This window comes from Lissotriton vulgaris, chromosome 9 (genome assembly GCF_964263255.1).
Source record: "Lissotriton vulgaris chromosome 9, aLisVul1.2, whole genome shotgun sequence".
In the NCBI taxonomy this organism is placed as follows: domain Eukaryota; kingdom Metazoa; phylum Chordata; class Amphibia; order Caudata; family Salamandridae; genus Lissotriton; species Lissotriton vulgaris.
In genome coordinates, this window is record NC_141697.1 from 126,071,632 (window position 1) to 126,089,060 (window position 17,429).

General features: G+C 48.2%; 1 protein-coding gene across 1 annotated transcript in view; it reads left to right on the plus strand.

The window, feature by feature from the left end:
• Positions 1-16,970, plus strand: part of PLEKHH1 (pleckstrin homology, MyTH4 and FERM domain containing H1) — a 301,189-nt gene extending 284,219 nt beyond the window's left edge. Inside the window, exon 29 of the mRNA XM_086937161.1 lies at positions 14,631-16,970. Within this exon, the coding sequence (XP_086793287.1) occupies positions 14,631-14,822 (192 nt within the window). The 3' untranslated portion in view covers positions 14,823-16,970. The remainder of the gene's footprint in view (positions 1-14,630) is intronic.
• The last annotated feature ends 459 nt before the right edge of the window (positions 16,971-17,429 follow it).

A 17,429-nucleotide genomic window follows, 5' to 3' on the forward strand; every position in this document is an offset into this window, starting at 1 on the left:
TATTTGACTTCCCCCTGCAAGTCCCTCATCGTGGCCTGTGACGTACTCAGACTCTTCGGACGTTATTCTGGTCTGATTATAAACTGGGCCAAGTCGTTCCTTTACGTCCTTAAAGGAGATACTCCACGACTTCCCAGGGGCTGCAACATTCAGATTGCCGTACGTGGCTTCAAGTACTTGGGAATTTACATCTCCGGCAATCCCAAGTTACGGTACGACCTCAACTTACTCCCTCCTCTCCAGCGTCTGCAGCGCGATGTGGACAGCTGGCGCAGGCTCTCGCTCTCTCTCCTTGGCCGTGCTGCGTTGTTTAAGATGATGTCCCTGCCCAGGTTCTTGTACGCCCTGCAGAACGCCCAAGATCCGGTCCTGGCGCGCTACTTCCGAGACCTCGAAGGCCTCCTGCGAACCCTTCTCTGGGACGGTCGACCTCGTGTTGCCATCCATAAACTCACGCTACCATGGTACGACGGCGGCATTGCCCTCCCGGACGTGCGCCGCTACTACTGGTCCTCTCAACTTGCTGCCCTCAACCACGGGTTCTATGGCCCTGTGGGTAGTCCCGGCTATGCCATGGATAGGTGGCTAATGGGTGACGGCAACTATTATCGGGCCCTATACTCGAAGTCCTTCGACCGACGGTTGACGGGCCCTACACGGACGGCGATCCACACTTGGCGGGCGGTCACCAAGGCGCATGGTTGGCAAGGCAGACTCACTAGGTTCACTCCCCTTTTTGATTCGGACATCCTGGGTAGACTGTGTCACACCAAGGGGTTTGATAAATGGGACCTAATCGGAATCAGCAGAGTTGAGGACATGCTTTCCAAGGGCTCGATTAAGACCTTCCCCCAGCTGCAAACCGAATACCAACTGGGTGCGACAGAGTTTTTCCGTTACGCTCAGCTGAGGCACGCGCTGCTCTCGGCCACACCGCCAGACGGCGATGTTCCTGAAAGTTCCCCTCTGGAGGACAGGATATTGGATGGGCACATGCCGGACAGCGCGATCTCCCTGTCATATAAGAAATTGATAAACGTACGCACAGATCTCCTCCTTGGCTTGCGGGACCAGTGGGTGGCGGATGGCCTTGAACTTGACGATGAAGATTGGCAGAGCGCAATTTCCTCCCCTAAGGAGGTTGCAATTTCCTCCCGTCTCCGCCTCGTGCAGTTCAAGATCTTGCACCGGGTGTATATGACGGGGCCCCGATTGATGCGCATGGGACATTCGCCTGACGGACTCTGCCGCAGAGGTTGCGGGGCCCTCGCCACTTTTCTACACATCCTTTGGGAATGCCCCGTAATAGCCTCCTACTGGAGGAGGGTGCACCGAATCATGGAAGAAGTTACTGGCGTGATTGTTCACGCGGAAGCTCGTAGATGCCTTCTGAACGTATGGGAGCCTTCTGACCACAGCGCAGCGCAGACTAGGTGGGTGACCCTTGGGAACATGGTGGCCAAAAGGGACATTGCTCAGAAGTGGGGTGCGGGCACGGCCCCCCTGGTGGTACAATGGAAGGCCAACATGGACTGGTGCATGTTCCGGGAGAAGACAGTCTATGTGGCAAGAGGGAGACCTCAAACTTGGAATAAAGTGTGGGGGGCTTGGAATGAATGTAAATGTAAATGTATTTGAGCTTATATAGCGCACAGCTACCCACAAAGGGTTTCCCGGCGCTTGCTTAGGGAACCCGTCCTGGTATTCCCCTGTGAGATAACCCCGGCAGGGTATCCACAAGGTGAAAGCCAGGCATCCCGCCGCGAGGGGCCAAGGTGGAGATTAAGCAAGCTATTGCCCAGAGTCGCAGAGTGTGAACCCGTGAGTCGAGAAGGCACCGGAGCGAGAATTATCGAGTCCGTGGAATTTTTGAGCCCAAGACCCGCCGAGGCGGGGAATTGAACCCTGGTCCAGGGCCGATCTCAGCTTCCGGGTCTGCCGCCTCTAACCCCTGAGCCACACTTCTCCATAGGGGAGACGTATGTTTGCCACCTGAACCAGTCTCTCTGGATGATCATGTGTCACCCTGACCTGCAACACCAACTGAGCTCTGATGTACTGCATTTTCCTGGTGTCCTCCCCCCCCCCCTCCTTCCCATCCAGACATCCTCTCCTTGATGATCGCTTCCCTGCTTTTCCTCCCCTACCCGTCCCTGACGCCCTGATTCACATTGACTCCATTGCCATTTTTCGCGCCCTCGGGCACTCTTTTGTTGAATTCTTTATCTTAATATAAAAATAACCTTCGATGATTATGTTTGGATCTTTTTGCACTACTACTCTCCTGTTGCCCATGCTGCCTTGCCTCCGGGATGTCAGGCTGAATAGCTGTGTGCTCTGCTCTGAATAAAGGTTTTCAAAAAATTAAAAAAAAAAAAAAGAAAATGCATAGATCTTTTACTTGGTGCTTCAGAGCGGATGCTCTTACAGACCCAACCTACACCGAGGCTATCAGGATGGCTATCATACAATACTTCGAGCACAATGAGGGGTCGGTGGATAGCCAGGCGGTCCTTTGGGAAGCTTTTAAAGTAACAATTAGGGGGGGGGTGTATCAGCACTTCTGCAGGGTTCCTCCGAGATCCCAGGTCACAATTGTATGCATTAGAACAACAACTCGAGACCCTAGAAAACCATTACAACCTTGCACCATCACGGGATGCCTTGGCCCAAATACGAGAACACATCGAAGAATATAATTCATTAGCAGATGTAGAAATAAAATATCTATCTAAGCGGCATGTGGCCAGAGCGTATGGGGAGGGAGGAAGGCTGGGTAGAATTCTAGCAAATAGGGATTGCGTGATAGATCTGATAACCCTCCAGTAGACCATATTATAGACTCAGACGGGGAGAGGCACTGTTCTCAACAATCAATAGTGGAACAATTTAGAACGTTTTATGCTTCCACATACACTTCCTGCGGAGGGCGACTGCAGAAGCTCTGGATGAATACCTTGTAGATACAGCATGCGCTTGGCTATCAGACATACATAGAAAATACCTAGATTTACCCCTCACTGAGGAAGATGTCAGGGAGGCTATTCAGGCGTTGCCCAACAATAAGGCGCCGGGGCCAGATGGCCTCACCACAGAATTTTATAAATCTTTCGCCGATTTGCTGGTGCCAAAACTATTGGAAATGTATGCGGAGGCTCATGAGATAAGGGTGCTCCCGCCATCACTAAGGCAGGCCCTCATTATTACTTTGTTAAAAAAGGATAAGTCCCCCGACAAATGTGAGTCCTATCGTCCTCTGTCTCTGATTAATCTGGACGCGAAAATATTAGCTAAAATCTTGGCCACCAAATTGCTGCCTTTAATGCCCTTACTTACCCTCCCGGACCAGTCTGGGTTTATCCCGGAACGCTCCACTTCCCTGAATCTGAGGACTATCTTCGCTTGATGCTGCAAAAGCATTCAACTCCATAGAAAGGGGGTATTTGTGGTATATCCTTCGCCGGATGGGGTTTCCCCCTGTTTTTCTTCAGTGGATACAAATACTATACGCCGACGCTTCGGCAAGGGTTAGAGTGGGGGACTCACCTCGTAACCCTTTAAGATAGACCATGGCACGAGACAGGGGTGTCCCTCATCTCCCTTGCTCTTTGCCATTGCCTTAGAGCCCCTGGCATGTAGAATTCTGCAGGGTCACAGGGAGACCGCACTTAATTTTGACAATCGTCCGGTTGGAATCTCACTATACGCGGACGATATGGTCCTGTACATTCGAGAACCGCAGCGATATCTTTAGCAGGTGTTACGTGAATATGTTAGATTTGGCGTGTTCTCCGGTCTCCAGAACAACTGGAACAAGTCCATTATTATTCCCCTAACGAGCATCACTGCTCAGCCTCAAGTGGAATACCCTTTGTTATGGTCTGTAGAACCTGTCAAATACCTGGGGGTGTGGCTACATCGTGACCAGGAGGTGGTGATCAGGGAAAACTATGGCCACGCATACACTTCCGTAGTGCAGCAAGTGCATCGCTGGGCTAGCCTACCACTTTCCCTGGCAGACCGCATCGCTTTAATTAAGATGATTGTGCTGCCAAAGTTTCTATACTTATTTAGTAATATACCTATATCACCGACCAAATATTTTTTTAAAACACTACAGACACAGCTGCTACGAATAGTCTGGGGGAATAAGCAGCCGAGACTCAGTTGGCGTAGGCTGACATTGCCATTCCAAAGGGGAGGGTTTGGAGCCCCGGGTTTTTATGCATACTTTCTATGCGGTCAGGCGCAATATGCCTATTTCTGGTTTAAACCACATGTGGCAGTGGAGCAGGGAGACGCTCACCCGGTACCACTGCATGGTATTGTCACTCACACTGCCAGACGTACACCAAGAATAGAGATTATCACATTGGACTCCACTATTGCAGCATGGCAGGAAATTGGGAAGCGCACACAGAAGTTACCTATATACGCGCCTGCCATGCCCATAGCTGGGCATGCCGCTTTGTCAGTGGCGCAGGAGAGTGGCCCCATCGCTGCTCTACGGGATGTAGGTATCACAACACTGAAGGATTTGTATCCTTCAGTGTGGGAAATACCTCAAAGGGGGATATTTAGAGTATATACAGCACCCCACACTACTCTTTCAATACACCTGCTATAGATTGCGTAGGACCATACAGGATCATTACACCTCTTTCCCTGACGAGCCAATGATGTTACATGCCATACAATTAGTGATAGTGTCTCCCCTTCAGAAAAAGCTAGTTACCAAACTGTACAAGACCATACAAGACGAAACTCCCCCTGGAGATGATCACAGCTTGGAACACTGTAGTCATTGTCCCCCCCCCCCCCCCCCCCTCCCATCACAGACATAGTCTGGGGACACATATGTGCACTGACGGGACAATTTACCTCCAACAATAACTTGAGGATTATACACCTGAAATATATACATCAGATGTACTATACGCCTGAAAATTTGTATAGAATGGGTCTGCGAGAATCGGATTGCTGTAAGAGATGTGGGCAGGTTAGTGCAGACTTCTGTCATCTAGCATTTCCATGTGGTCTAGTGCTTCAATACTGGGAGGGGGTGCTCGCTCCTATTGGCACTATGACAGGTCTGGAAATTCAGTGCGCACCGCTAGCCTGCCTCTTAGGATACGTCCCTCATGCTAAAGCTGTACTGGGGAGGTTTGTGAGAGTGGCCCTGCTGCTGGCAAAAAGAAGGGTACTCTTCACATGGGACAGCCGCCAGAGCCCTAAAGTTGAATTGTGGTTGAAGGACATGGTCTATTGCAGAGAACAACTTGAACTGTATGCAGAGGAGCTACCGGCTTCTTCCAGGCCTAAGGACATATAAGCTCCTTTAAGGGAATGTCTTATGGCCCGACAAGAACTGGATTCAGATTGTCCATCTAATGAAGATCTGGGGGAGCCGAGACTGCTAATGGCCCACCTTGCTATGCGGATTGCATTGTCGGATACGAATGAGTGTCTGCTAACTCCACACTGACCATGGGTAATTCTTGTACAACTACAGCTGATTTTCTGTTGACTATGTTGATTATTGGTTTGCTTTATGCTTTTATGTTCACATCTGTGTATATATGTATGCTGCAATATGGCATGGTATGCCGGATGTATTGTTTTGAAATGCTCAATAATTTTTTTTTTTTTTAAATGAAGAATTGTGAGGCTCTTCTAACAAGATGCAATCCTACACCGTCTTCCTCCTGTAACTTCCTGCTCCTTTACAGACCTCCACCTAGCAAGGCGACAATCCCAGACGCACTTCTAAACACATTTTCAAACCAGATAACAATACACTCCAACCTATGCTTTCTGGGTGACCTCAATATTTGGTTTGACAAACCCAATATGACCCATCCAAAAACAATAATCCCTGGCCTAGATGCACTGAACCTGCATCAGATTGTCCACAAACCGACACACACCGCTGGACATATCCTAGATGTCATTTTTGCAAATACTGAACTAGTTACCTTTCAAACTATAACTCCAGTCACATGGTCAGACCACCGCTTGCTTGCTTTCCAACATAAAACAACACTAAGCGACTCACTTAAAACTACCTTACATCCATCCACCTATCGGCCGTGGAACAAACTCAATTTGTAGAAATACAACTAACATCAATTACAAATCTGGAAACAATAAATTCTGTTCAAAATCTATATGAGTGGCTACAGGAAGCTTTTGACATCTTGATCCTACTCAAAACAACACAACAGAACAAAAGAAAAAAAGCGCCTTGAAGAAACATTGAAATAAAAGACATAAAACAACAAATTAGAAAGCTGCAACGTACCTGGCTCAAATCTAACGCCAAACACAAATTTCACCTACAAAAAATGAACAGATTATACAAGTCAGCTATCAAAAATTCTAAGAAAAGGTACTATTCAGACAAAATTCAAAACGCTAAATGTGCAAATAAAGAATTCTATAAAATACTCTGAATTTCGCAAACCAAATTGTTACTCAAGATTTCACAGACAAACTGGCAAATCATTACACAGACAAAGCAGACACATTGGACTCTTACTTAAAACAGAAACAAATCACCAGCACTAACCCTTGTACAAAACAACAATCCAAGAATACTCTAACCAAGCATCTCCGTTTCTTCCAACACATCTCACACGATGAATTTATGGACCTGGTCAAAGCAAGCAGGCCTGCCGGCAGCCCTTCTGACCCCTATTCACCACACACTTTCAAAACAATTATTTTAACAACCTCTGCTATCAACGATTCCTTCACTACCGGAATATTTCCAGAACTCAAAAAATCACACATACGCCCTTTACTGAAGAAAACAAACTTGGACCCGCTGAACCCTGACAACTACAGACCCATTACAAATGAACCTCTCCTGGGCAAACTAATAGAAAGAGCAGCGTTCACCCAGATATCACAAAAATCATTGAAGAGAATGACATACATTCAGACTTCCAAACAGGATTCCGTCCGGGAAGAGGCACTGAATCTGCCCTCCTTGCCATCTGGGATGACCTGAAGAATACAGTTGACTGCAACGGGGTTGCTGCGCTACTCCTATTGGACCTCTCAGCTGCCTTTGACATGGTTGACCATGACACTCTGAAACAAAGACTCTATGAAGCCGGCATAAAGGGAACTGCTCTAGACTGGATCGCGTCCCACCTTCGAAACGGAACGAATGTCATCCATACCTCACCTTTCTCGTCCAAACCGTACTCCACAAAAGCAGGGGTCCCTCAAGGTTTTATCATCTTGCCCATGCTTTTCAACATCTACATGAAGTCATTACCAGTACTGATCAATAAATTTCACCTCTCCTGCTATAACTATGCAGATGACACGCAAATACTCCTTCAACTCTAAAGGAGCATCTTGCCTCAAAGTACCAAGATACAAGAAAAAAACCATGGGTGGCACATCCTTCTCTGTTCAAGCAGCCAAACTATGGAACTCTTTACCCCCAACATAAGATCCACCGACAACCACCTTATCTTCAGAAAACTACTCAAGAATGTCCTATTACTTACCGGTAATCTTAATTACTCCTGGTCCCGTTGTCCTCGTCCCCTTCATAATAAACAGTTGAGATAACCTATCTTACAGACAGAAAAAAAGAAAAGCAGGAATGCTGGTACGCCCCTCCCTCTCCCTATAGGGAGTACATAAGTGTCAGTACCCAGCATGCCTCCTGAACCACCAAGCCCAAGATGAGGGCCGGAAAGCCCGGGAGGGAGGGAGGGATGGTATGAAGTGGACGAGGACAACGGGACCAGGAGTAATGAAGATTACCGGTAAGTAATAGGACATTACCCCCAGGTCCCTCCTGTCCTCGTCCCCTTCATAATAAACAGTTGAGAATACCCAAGCAGCAACCAGCCATCATCAAACAACAAACCACCAGGACACAGCAGCACAGCAAAACCCAGCAATTTATGGAAAAGAACAGCACATGAAAAGAAAAGAAGGGCAATCAGGAACACACAGCCCTAAGAACCACCAAACCAAAGTTAGTGTCCTCTTCCAGAACATTCTGGATACGGTAATGGCTAACAAAGGTATTAGCAGACGCCCTACAAATCTCCGAAAGGGACACCCCACGAACCTCCGCCCAGGAAGCAGCCATCCCCCGAGTCGAACGCCCCTGAACCCCAGCCGGGGGAGGAGAACTCGAAAGAGAATAGGCAAGCACAATAACCTGCTTCAACCAACGCCCAATGGAAGAAGAGGAAGCACGACGACCCCGGGAGACAGCACCAAAAGAGACAAACAGGGAGTCAGAAAGCCGAAAGGCACGGGTCCGGTCAACATAGGCCCTCAAAGCCCGGCAAACATCCAGCAAGGGCCAGGGAAGATCATCCACGTCCACCTGAGCAGAATCCAAAGCCGGCAGAACCAGCTCCTGAGAACGGTGAAATTGGGAGGAGACCTTAGGCACGAAAGAGGAATCAAACTAAGAACTACCCCATCCGCAGAGAAGGAGAGAAAAAGCTCCCGAGCTATCAAGGCACCCAGCTCCCCCAGGCGACGAGCCGAGGTGATAGCCACCAGGGCGACAAACTTCATATCCACCTCCTCCAAAGGCTCAAAGGGAGCAGCCACCAAAACCTTCAAAACCAAGGGAAGATCCCAGAGAGGAAAAGAAGGACGCACCACAGGGCGAGAAATCGCAAAACTTCGCAACAAGCGAGAAATCAAACCATCAACATCAGGAAGGTTACCCCAAGGCGCCCGAAAAGCCCGTATAGCAGCCCATTGAGCCCGGAGAGTCGAGACAGACAACCGCTTCTCAAACCCATCCCAAAGGAACTGGAGAACATCCGGCAAAGGACAAACCAAGGGGGACAACGCCAGGCCAAGACACCAACGCTCAAAGTTACCCCAATGCCTACCAAAGGACTGAAGGGTAGAAGGCTTCCGAGACCGTTGAATAGCCAAGGCTAAATGATCAGGGAGGCCCCTACTACGCCACCCCAGCCTCTCAACCGCCAAACCGACAGCCGACGCAACATCGGAGAGGATCTCGACGGAGGGAAGGGGAAGAACCACGGACCCTGAACAGCCAACAGCCGCAGAGTGGGAAACCACGACCTGCGGGCCCAAAAGGCACCACCACATCCCGATCCTCCACCATCAAGCAAGACAGGAAGCGAGAAATCAGAACCAGAGGGGGAAACGCGTAAAGCAGGTGAGCAGGCCATGGAAGGGACATAGCATCCACCCCCCAAGACCCCTCCTGAGGAATCCGGGAGAAGAACCAGGGAAGCTGCGCATTGAGCCGGGAAGCAAAGAGGTCCAGAAAGGGAAGACCAAACCTCCCGCACACCAGAAGAAAGGCCGCCGGAGTCCAGGCCAACTCCAGGGAGGCAGGAAAAAAACGACTGAGGGCATCCGCCACCCCAATGTCCACCCCCGGACATGAACAGGGACAAAAGATGGCCCTCCGCCCAGCAAAACAAGGGGGACAACACCGCGTTCAGGGACCGAGAACGGATACCGCCCTGGTGATTTAAGTAGGCCACCGTCACCGAGTTGTCCGACCGAACCAACACATGCCGGTCCAACAGAAGGAGCCAAAACCCCCGGACAGCAGACAACTCCCGCCAGTTCGAAGACTGACGACCCTCCTGGAGGGACCACCGACCCTGAAGGCACTCCGTCCCCAAAGTCGCTCCCCAGCCCAAAGCGCTGGCATCCGTCGTAAGAACCACCGGAGGAGGACACTGCAGAGGCAAGCCCCCGTCCAGACTGGACGGCAGAGACCACCAGCGCAGGGCCGGAAGGATCGACAGAAACACAGGGACCAAAAGGGACAAGTCCCCCGACAAGGGATTCCACCGTGCCAACAGGTAGGACCAAAGAGGACGAAGATGGAAACGCGCCCAAAGCACCATGAACACCGTGGCCGCCATCAACCCCAGAAGGCGCAACCAAAGACGGACCTGAAAGGACCGACCCAAAAGAAACCGCCGAGCCAGCGCACACAGGGTCACAGCACGAGCCACGGGCAGGAACACACGATTCAGATCCGTGCGGAAACGGGCCCCTATGAACTGGAAGTCCTGAGAGGGGAGAAGCTGACACTTGGGGAGGTTTAACAGGAACCCACGGTCCCGCAAGGCCGCACACACCAACCCCTGATCCACTAACAACCGCTCCGCTGAGGGAGCATGCAGGAGCCAATCGTCCAGATAAGGATAAACCATCATCCCCTGGAGGTGCAAGAAAGCCACCAAGGGAGCCACCACCTTGGTAAACACCCTCGGAGCCGACCTCAGGCCGAAAGGAAGAACAACATACTGGTAATGGACCCCCAGAAGACAAAAGCGAAGGTAGGGACTGGAGAGAGGATGGACAGGCACGTGATAATACGCATCCTGAAGGTCCAGAGTGCACATGTAATGACCCCGGAAAACCAGGGGAATAACCTTCTGAAGAGTCTCCATCTTGAATGGAATCTGCAGCACAAACTTGTTCAGGGCCTTGAGAGCCAGAACAAGGCGAAACCCCCCAGTCACCTTGGGCACCAGAAAAATGATGGAGTAAAACCCCCGACCCCGCTCCCCCAGATTAACCACCCGAACCGCCCCCTTGTCCAACAGTGACTGAACCCCCAGAGAAAGTTCCGCACGTTTGGATGGGCAGGATGGGCAAGGAGTCGGACGGACCCCCGAGTCCGGAGGCAGGCTGGAGAACTCCACACGGTACCCCAAGCGGATCACGTCCAGGACCCATAAGTCTGAACAGGAGGACATCCAGGCCGGAAGAAACAACCGAAGCCGACCACCTACCAAGGATCCGACCTCGGACCCCAGATAGTCAGGAACGAGGCTTCGTAGGAGGGGGACTTAGCTTTCTTGTCCCAACCCCGTCCAGGCTGAAAGCGACCTCGACCCCTGGAAAATTGTCCGTGAGAAGAGGAGCGAAAGAAAGGTTTAGGCTTAGAAAATGCCAGAGCAGCCGAGGGCAGTTTGAAAGAGGAGGAATGTTTCTTCTCCTTGAAAAGCCGATAAAGCTTGCCCTCCAATTCAGCCCCAAACAACATGGAACCCTGAAAGGGCAACCGCAGCGCAGCAGACTTCTGGGCCGAATCAGTCTTCCAATCCTTGAGGACCAAGTTCCTACGAGCAGCCACGCACGCCCCCCCCCCCCCCCCCGAGAGGGCAGAAGCACGCACCACATCGAAGGACACGTCAAAGTAAATTCCACCTGACGCTCAATATGGGCCAGGACAGCAGAATAGTCAGTAGCATTATCCATGGACCCATACAAAGTCTTCAAGTCAGAAAGAAGGGACTGAGCAACATAAGTCCCGTAGATGCCCGCCCTCAGAGCCAGATGTGAACCAGAATAAGCCTTGCGCAGAGAAGCGTCCACCCTCTTGTCCACTGGATCCCGCACTACAGCATCCGCAGCCAAAGAAGTGCGACCCGCCAGACTGGCCACGAAAGAATCTACAGGAACAGAGTCTGGCAAATCCTTCGCCATATCCTGAAGAGGATAGAGCTTCGCCATAAAGCGAGGAAGCAGAATACGATCAGGATCCTTCCACTCCCGATCCAAGACCTCCCTGACACAAGGATGGACAGGCAAAACCGCAGGCGCAGCGCACTGGAACTGACGAAGCAAGGACCCTCCAGAAGTACCCGAGACATAGTCAGCAGGAAACCCCATATTCTCCTTCACATTTGCCAACAAATCCGGCAGCATATCCTTATCCACATATTTGCCCTTGACAATATCATGCTCCAGATCACCATCCTCCGACCCAGAGGAAGAAGAAGAAGAAGAAGAAGAAGAAGGGCGCGGAACACCACCGGACTTGGACAGGGAGCGCGACCCCTTAGACCGGGGACCCCCCATCTCCAACAACGTTTCCTTTATCAGCTTCTTCAATCTGGCATCAACACCATGGGCACGATGCCTGGACCTCGCAGGAGAAGGAGAGGACGAAGAAGAAGAAGAAGAAGAAGATGAGGACTCCACAACATGCCTGCTCTTCTTCGAGTGCTTCCCCATGATGAAAAACCCAGCAGAACCAGACAGCCACCAAAGACTGCCCAAGGTCAGCAGGCAAAACGCTGAAGGAAAGTATCAGCAAAGGCGCCCTAAGCAGAGACGCACAGGACTCTCCACACACAGAGGAAACAAGCATCAGCACCACAAAATGCCCAAACAGCAAAGAAATGCAGGCACCGTAGGGGAACAGCACTTTAAATAGAGGAAAGAAGAAAAAAACGCTACGCGGTACTTACGAGGGCAGAGCCAGCAAGCCTCCAACCAACACTGCCGCCAGCCGACCATCGAAACGCCTGACTTCCTGCACCACACAAAGGAAGTCAGGCAAACCCCGGCAGGAAGCGCCCCAGCCGCGGAGGGCCGCCGCACCACTGGAGTCACAGGAAACAGCGCCGCTTCTCCGAGCAAGCCCAGCAGGACAGAGACGCGGCCGAACACTCCCTCCAGCCTTCACGTGACCAAAATCCAATGGCAGGCAGGAAGAAGACTCAGGGAGCCCCTCGAGCCCGGCAGGAGGGGAAACCCAGAAGAGACCAGCTCCACCCGAAGCCCAGCAACAGGTAGGCACCAGGAGCCAACCGGCTCCTGGAACTGCAGAAAAAACATGTTGAAGACAGAAAAAAGAACAGGAGGCGTGCTGGGTACTGTACCCTTATGTACTCCCTATAGGGAGAGGGAGGGGCGTACCAGCATTCCTGCTTTTCTTTTTTTCTGTCTGTAAGATAGTTTATCTCAACTGTTTATTATGAAGGGAACGAGGACAGGAGGGACCTGGGGGTAATTGGCTCCTCCCCACATAAGCACCATACGCATAGAGAAATTTAAAGCATATCCCTCTGTATATAAACATTTGTTTTCACTATAGTTATGTACCTATCTTTGTGTATTGCTTTTGTATAGACATGTAGAATAATTATGTTGAGAAAAAATAATAATAATAAATAAAAATTATTTTCGGTCTACATGTACTTACTTCCATTGTACATCTATGTACCTTCCATGTACTTTGATCTGTGTGTCTGTTACTTTTCTCCTGAAAAAGCATATCCAATACACTACCCTATTTCTCATCCTGTGCCTCTATCAATATCTTTAATCTACATATACTTACCTCCTTTATGTATCTATATACTTTAAATGTACTTATGGATCTATATATTTATCATTTTCTTCTAATTTAGCATTTCCAATGCACTACCCTATTTCTCAGCCTAGACTTCTCTCAATATTTCTTCTAGCCCAACCTTCTGACTCCTCTCACACTTCTTTCTACTACTCTTTCCAATGCACTACCCTATCTCTCACCCTTTACATTTATCAATGTATCTTCTACATCCACTCTCATTTATCCCAAACCCCATACCACTACAATGATCCCAAAATAACCCTTTCTAGACTCTCCTACTCTACCCCTCCTTGCATCATCTGACACTTCTTTTACTATACTGATCCCCTAAAACAAACCTTTCTAAACTCTTCCCTTTGACTCCTTCCCTCCAAAACTCCTTTTTACTCATCCAAAAGCCTCCGCCTACTGCTAAGACCACAATAAAAAAATAAAACAATCCTTCACTCTTTTATCCCTCCACTATCCTTTTCAATCAAAATTAACAGACTAACATATTCACTTCTCAAAATCCATATTCAACTATACTAATTCACCACTAATCCTTTATGGGTTCCAGATTAGCGTGCTACTCACTAATAAAGCGTCTCAACACCCCATCAGGGTTACAAGCGCTATATAAATGCAAACCTTTTCCCTTTTCTACCCCTCCCCAACCCCCCTTCTCAATCCAAATAACTTACTAACATATCCACCACTAAAATTACTTTCATGTTTCATTATACTAATTCAATACTAATACTTATCAGTTCCAGAGTAGCGTGCTGCTGGCCAGAAAAGCGCTTCATCATCCATCAGGGGTAACAAGTGCTATATGAATGCAAACCTTTCTTCCTCTTTTATCCCCCCGCCTTTCTTCTCACTGCAAATAACTGACTAATATCTACCACTGAAATTACTTTCATATTTCACCATATTAATTCACTACTAATCCTTTATGGGCTTCCTGAGTAGCGTGCTTTAACACCTCATCAGGGGTAACAAGCGCTATATAAATACAAACCTTTTTCCTCCTCTATCCTTCAACTATCATTCCAAATCCAAATATCTGACTAACCTATCCACCACTTAAAATGTACTTGCATGTTTTACCATACTAATTCAACACTAATCCTCTATGGGTCTCGGAGTAGCGTGCTTCTCGCTGGAAAAGCGCTTATACGCCTCGTCAGGGGTAGTAAGCGCTATATAAATGCAATTACAATCCAATACAATACTTTAAGGACAACTGCCAGTGTAATGTCATGGAGGAGCAGCAAGATGCCAAAGTGAGGTCATAAGGACGTGACATTGCCCTGGCAGCCGCCCTTGGTCCTCTGAAAGTATAGTGCTGCCCATTGTATCTGTTAGGATCATAAATCAAACAAAAATCGTATTCACCCTATCCCTTTTTGATTAAAAAAAAAACGAAAAATGTAAAAAAATAAGTCATAAATCCCACCAGTGAAGGCTGTCTCGTGTACAATGATTTTTTTTCATTTTTTCTTGACAGATTGTTGAGGCGACCCTGTTAATAGCCAGCTACATAAACTACTACGCCACGCAGTTCCTGTCCCTGTCACCGAACTCACAGAGTGCAGCATCACCACTGAGTACCATGTCAGTCAAGAAGCTGTGGGAAATAGAGAGCCGCTATTTCCTTCCCTCGACGGCGCGTACCACGAAAGGTCCAACTTTGCTGTAGGGAAAGTGGCCAACATGAAGACTGTGCAGCACTTTTATGTGTCCTGGCCAGCGCCTAGCTGTCCACAATAAGGCTGGTTGTCAGTGAGCAAAGCAGTGGATTACCTTCCTCAAAGAGGTAGTCCATCTTGGGAAGCATGTGTTTGATGCATTAGGAAACACTGCAGGCTATTGACAATCTGCAAAGCTTACCAAGAGGCCACTGAGTGACATGGCCCATGCAGAAACTTTCTGCAGTGATGCGAGACAACCAGAGTTTAACTTTGCGTCTGGAGCACCCTTGATCACAAGTTGATGGGGCTGTCGATAACTGCAGCAATCTTCCACGCAGCTGAGAATTGCGTGTAGCATTACAAGGACTGCAAACCAGCTGAATTACATTGATTTGTTTTATATGACTACACTGCAATAGATGGTACATGCCTTTAGTTGTTCCATACAGTGCCTTCTTCCATCATGGATTGAACTTGAAGTTGGTTTTAAGCATGGAGCAGAAGTGCACATTTTTAGCGTATACGGTATTAATTTTCTACATGTTTTTGTACAATAGCGTTGTGTACATGGATCACAACATATTCCGTAGTCCAGTGTGTTTTGATAGTGCTATGTCTTATCTTATTTGGCTTGGGCCAGCAGGCCTCCATTGGGTCCTTGTATTTGCTCTAACTGGCCGACATGCACAAAAACAGACCTACAGGGAAATGGTGTCCACTTATTATCAAATACTTCTATTTGCAAGCAACAGACAACGATGCTCCACCTTGGAGTCTATGGCTAAAGGTGAAATGGTCTTTTCTTTTTCCTGTTGCAGGTAAATACGCCCGCCACAAAGGAAAATCCCCCTACAAGATATGCATACAGAGTGGTTAATGACTTTTAAAGGATAGACTACCAAGCGCTCTGCTTGACTGATCACTATTTCTGTTGTTAATGTCTGAAATGTTTTAGCTTAATTGAGCATGATTGTGCGAAACGAGACAAATGGCTTGCTTACGTTCCTTGCCTGCTTTTGTGTTGTCTTAAATTTCAGTAGGTTCCAGACCTGTGGTCCTGCAGTGCCCAGCTTAAGTGTTCAAACCATATGTTTGTGGAATTACCCATTACTCACGCTACATTGATCTTTTTTGGTTTGTCTCACATGGGCTACTACAGCAACCGCATTAGGCTGAACCCCAGAGCATATGTGTGGGACTCTTTGGTGTGGTAATGTAGAGAAGTTTTAGTCTTGACAAATGGAGTCCACACTAGATATAATTGCCGGACAATTATTGAACAGTTATCGTCTGTGATGATGAGCCTCCACCAGGGAACAGATTTAGCAAATCCACTTGCTTTAGAAATTGTGTTTAAAAATCGAGTGGTATTTAACAGTGTCCTTTGTGCATAGTTAAAGTGTTAACTACTGTTTGACCGGATTGCTATAAGTAATCTGTAGTACAATGTAAAAAAAAGTTGTGCAAATATTTTCCTAGCTACTGGGTTAGTTTTTTAAAAAATGTGGTATCTTGAACCTACATGCCGGTGCATGATTATCACACCATTCCTTTATGTCTGCATCCAATGTCTTTTCCTCTGATCTAGAAGGCTGACGATCACAAAATTGCTGACTGCTTTACGTTTTTTTAATGATATGAACGTTAGGTTCACATTTCCTGGTCATGGTCACTAAATTGCTTTTAACAGGCTTTGGTTCATGAGAGTGACCTAACGCCAGTCCTGCTTTTCATTCAACAGGTCTGTGGTTGCTTAGACTCCTAGGGCCACATGTACAAAATTTAGGATTTGCGAATTCCTAATTGTGAATCTTACTAAATCGCAATTAGGAGATCGCAATTCACAATATAAGAAAGCTTTAAAAGTTTTCAATAGTAATTCTTAAGGGGTCGCAAATCGGCCTACTTCATGAATATTAATGAGGTAGATCGCAATTTGCTACCCATTAGAATAGAAGTGAAGTAGTGTGGCTCACTGGTTAGAGGCGGCAGACCCGAGAGCAGAGGACGGCCCGGGACCAGGGTTCGATTCCCGGCGCGGCAGGTTTCTGGACCAGGGTCAGCGGACTCGATAATTCTCTCGCCTCGGTGCCCACTCTTATCAGCGATCACACTCGGCAACTCTGGGCATTAGCTTGCCTCATCTTCACTAACGGCCCCACCAGACCGCCGGGGATGCCTGGTCTCACCCTGGAGATACCCATTAAGGGACCATCTCTCAGGGAAGCCAGGAAGGGTTTCGCAGCGGTCGAAGCGCCTTGGGACCCTACGGGTAAGTAGTGCGCTATATAAATGCCTATACATTTACATACATACATTTACATGGCAGTCACAGGATTGGTCGCCTGCTGGTGTCAGCAGACCACCATGTCTGGGATTCCTTTTTCATAAATCAAAACATATTTTTAATGTAGACCGTTTACCTTAAAGGAAAACGTGATGTGTTTAAAAAGAAAAAATGAAACTTTGAAGTTTCATTTTTTAAGAAGAGACAGAGGTAATTTGACATTTGTACATATGGCACCTAGATCCATACATTTAATTAAAAATGTGATACTATAAATGCAGCATTGTTAGTGCATGTGGATGAAAAACCAGGCATGATTAAAAAATGA